The following is a 4,123-nucleotide window of genomic DNA, read 5'->3' on the forward strand; positions in this document are numbered from 1 at the left end:
GAATATAAAGGTGATGAAGATATGAATAATTTTTTAACAGAAATGTCATCATTAAATAAAATAGAAAAAAATATATTTGGAAGTATACACATATATGATATAGAAAACAATTTTAATTTAGTATATACTAAAAATTATGAACGTTCAGGTATTATATGTACATATTATGATGAGTATATAAAACAATTATTTTTGGGAACAACGGACGGAAGATGTCTTATATATTATGGTGATAATTCAACAAAAGGTGTATTAGATTATTTACAACAAAAAGGTTATAAAAGAAAAGATGAAACAAATGAAAACACTTTTTTCTATATGAAGAATGATAATATATATAATTTAGATAATTTACCGAAAGAAATACAAATTACACAATCTGGAAATGTAATAATTAAGAAAAATAATGTAAATAATAAAAAAATCAAAGTAAATCCAAGTGTTCAATCATTATATGAAAATGCATATGAAAGAAAAACTAATGTTAGTGCCTATTCTAAATTTATTACAGATGATAATAATCATAATTTAAATTATCATGATCATATAAAAAATCTTCCAAATATAAACGATGATAATATAGTTGAAGTCTTAAGAAATAGAGAATTAAATAAAAAAGGAGATGACTATTTTATGAAGGCTTATAAATACACACAACCAAATAAAATTATTGATTATTCATCATCACAGGAACAAGAATATTCAAATATTTTAAAAAGACCTAAATGTCCTCAATGTGGAATTAAAAATTGTGTTTGTGGTTATATGAAAAATAAATAAATATAACAATAATTGAATCCCCATTAGAATATGTACACCTAATATAAAAAAAAATATATATATATATATATATATACATTTTTTAGAGATGAACATATTATTATATTAAAAAATGTCATCATTTTTTAATTGAAACATTTCATTTTTATAAGTTTCTTTTTATTTTTTTTTAAACAAAAAATATGAACATTTTACAAAAAAAAAAAAAAAAATAAAAAATAAAAAATAATAAATAATAATATAAATAAATAAATATATATATATATATATATATATATATATATATATATATATATATATATATATATATATATTTATATATATTTATATATATATATTTATATGTGTGTGTTTTTTTGTAGGAATAAAAATAAGGATAAAATATGTTGCCGTACAAATTCATATACGTAACACATATTTTATGTCACCTTTAACGTTTGTTTACATGTTTCTTTTAATTGATGATTTGTTTCTAAAAGGTGTTGATAAAACTTTTGTAATGATTTATGATATTCGATTTCTTTCTTATTTTCATTTTTTTCTTCTTTAATTCTTGTTAATGCATATTTTTTTTCATTTTCATGTAGAACATTTAAAGCTTCTTTTTCGTTAATACAATTAATATATGAATTAAATAAAGTATCATATGATTTTTTATAATTTTTAATTTTTAGTTGATATCCTTTTGTATATATATCATATTTATTTTCTAATTTTTTATAATGTTCCATATCATTTAAAATTAAATTTTTTAATTTTTCACATTTGAATTTGTAATTTTCTTTTTTATCGTTTTCATTAACATCTTCAATAAAGCGATATGAATTTTTTGATGGGCAAAAAATTATATTTTTGTTAATTTTTTCCCACACATCGATATGATTATATGAACTATGCTCCATACTACATTGGGACGTATCATCACCTTTATTAGTTGTATCACTTTTTTCATCACATCCATCAGTGTTAGAATCATCCTTTGTGTTGTTATTTAATGATGCTTCTCCATACATATCTTCGAACTCCTCATTTATACTCTTCATAGCCATATTCATGTAGACATTTTCAAGATCTTCCACATGAACTTTATTTTGTACTGGTGTTGAATTCCTAAGAGGATAATTAAACATATCATTCTTTATTAAGAGGAGCATCTCTCTTTGTATTAAATTATCCACATCTTCATATTCATTCTGCATATAATTATTAAAAAGATTTATTTTATCTAAGAAATAGGGTCTAGGTAAATTCCATCTAATAATTTTATTTTGCTTATTAAATTTTTCTTTTTCTTTTCTTTCTTCGTTTTTTCTTTTTTCATTTTCAATATCTTGTATATCTTTTTCTATTTCATCTTTTTCTATATTGTCTGTATCATATTCTGGAGGTTCATCATTTAATTGAAGTTCTATAAGATTAGTTTCTTGGGGTAAATTGGCTAGCGATGCTTTAATATGTAATTTTGCTCGATCAATTTTCTCTTCATAATTATCATCATAATATTCAGTTGTTTGTATAGTTTGATTATCCATCATAGATTGATCATTTTTTAAATTTTTATAGGATATAATAGAATGAGCATATAAACTAATATTTTTTTTAAAACTTTTAATATCACTAATAATTTTATTTTTAATAGTTAACTTTTCTTTTTGATTATTTTGATGATCTTCTTCATTTAATTTCTTTTGTTTTTCAATTTCTTCTTGTACATCTTTTATATTTTTTTCTACATCCAGATGATTATAAAGGGTTGAGGAATTTTTGATAGAATTAAAAGAAGTATAATTATTATTATTATTATTATTATTATTATTATTATAATTATTCGTGTCATCATATTCTAAATCATTATGAACATTCTTATTACCCTTTAGAGATATATTATTTTTTCTTTCAAATTCTTCTTCATTATAATCATTGTTCATTCCTATAAATGGAATATTCATTTTTCTTGAAATGATATTTTTTGCTGCTTGTTGTATACTTAGATCTAGTTTACTAGAAAAAGCAATTGATTTATTATTATTATAAAAATCTGTTTCCAAGTTTGAAAATTTATCTTTATGGTTTAATATAAATGAGGAGCTTTCAATACTTGGTAAAATATTATTTATTGGTAATTTATCGTTTTGATCTTTTATAATATCATTAAATGCTGATGCTTCTTTATTTATTTGTATTATTTCATCTATTTCATTTTCATTTAATATAGGTTCTGGTAAATTCAATCGAACCCTTTTTCTTAAATGACTTAATTCGTTAAATTGTTTATCATAATTTTCTATTGTAGATAACAAATTTGCTTCTTCATTATTATTATTATTATTATTATGATGATGATGTCGTTTACCTTTATTTTTATTATATTCCATAGCATCATTAATATTTTCAACATCCATTGATTTTATACTTTTCTTCTGATTTGACTTATTATTTTCATATATATCATCATTAATATTTTGTTCATCTTTAACATCATAAAAACCTTTTAATGGTTTCCTATGAAATAATATTTCTTTCGAATGATCAATTTTATTTTTATCTTTTCTTTTATAATTTAATGATGTTATCCCTGCTGCTTTTAATTCTCTTTTTTTTTGTAATAAAGCTAATCTCCTAGCTTGTTCCAGTTGTTTTTCTCTAGCTTTTCTTTTTGCTTTTTTACCTTTGGTATTTGCAAGTCGAGCTTTAGCTTCTGCAAGCATTTCTTTTTCATCTTCATCCATATCTACTGGATCTGCACGTGCTGGTTTCGATTCAGGAGCAGGGTCAATTTCACCTGGCCTTAGATGTCGTGGGTTCTTATTTTTATCATATACCTTTCCTTCCGCTTCATCAAGTAGATATTCATAATGTTCTAAACATTGTTGTGCTGTTCTTCCTACTATAGGTGCTATGGTTCTCCATTGTGTTGGAAACAATTTGGCTAGATGTAAAAGTTTTTCTTCTTCTTCTTTATTCCATTCTGTTTTTTTAACTGATGGATCAAGCCATTCATACCACCTCGCCTTGCATTGTTTAGCTGATTTACGAACTAATAAAGATGCAACCCTTGACCAATTATTTAAACCATATTTCATAACAGCTGCTTTAAGAACTTCATCCTCACAATTTTTCCATATACCTCCTTTTATTTGAATTCTCATCTTATCTTATCTTTTCTTTTTTTTTTTTTTTGGAACTTAATCAAACTTTAATTAATTTATAAGTCCATAATATGGGTACATATATATATATATATATATATATATTAATATTATATAGTTAATATAATGTCGTAAAAATATTTAATTTATGTATGCATTTATTTCATAGGGTAATCTTTAATATTGAACAAATT

The 4,123-nt window shown here is 22.3% G+C and overlaps 2 protein-coding genes across 2 annotated transcripts; one reads left to right on the plus strand and one right to left on the minus strand.

Annotated features, from left to right (window-relative positions):
* PRSY57_1032800 (WD-repeat protein, putative) lies at positions 1–780 on the plus strand (the record flags this gene model as incomplete). Its single annotated transcript, XM_012907916.2, has 1 exon — positions 1–780. A coding segment is annotated over one exon (780 nt), but the record flags the coding sequence as incomplete, so codon positions are not given.
* Positions 781–1,199: 419 nt separating this feature from the next.
* On the minus strand, positions 1,200–3,929 carry PRSY57_1032900 (myb2 transcription factor, putative; the record flags this gene model as incomplete). Its single annotated transcript, XM_012907917.2, has 1 exon — positions 1,200–3,929. The coding sequence occupies one exon, from the start codon at positions 3,927–3,929 to the stop codon at positions 1,200–1,202; it is 2,730 nt and encodes a 909-aa protein (XP_012763371.2).
* Positions 3,930–4,123: the final 194 nt, after the last annotated feature.

Source organism: Plasmodium reichenowi, chromosome 10 (genome assembly GCF_001601855.1).
Source record: "Plasmodium reichenowi strain SY57 chromosome 10, whole genome shotgun sequence".
In the NCBI taxonomy this organism is placed as follows: Eukaryota; Apicomplexa; class Aconoidasida; order Haemosporida; family Plasmodiidae; genus Plasmodium; species Plasmodium reichenowi.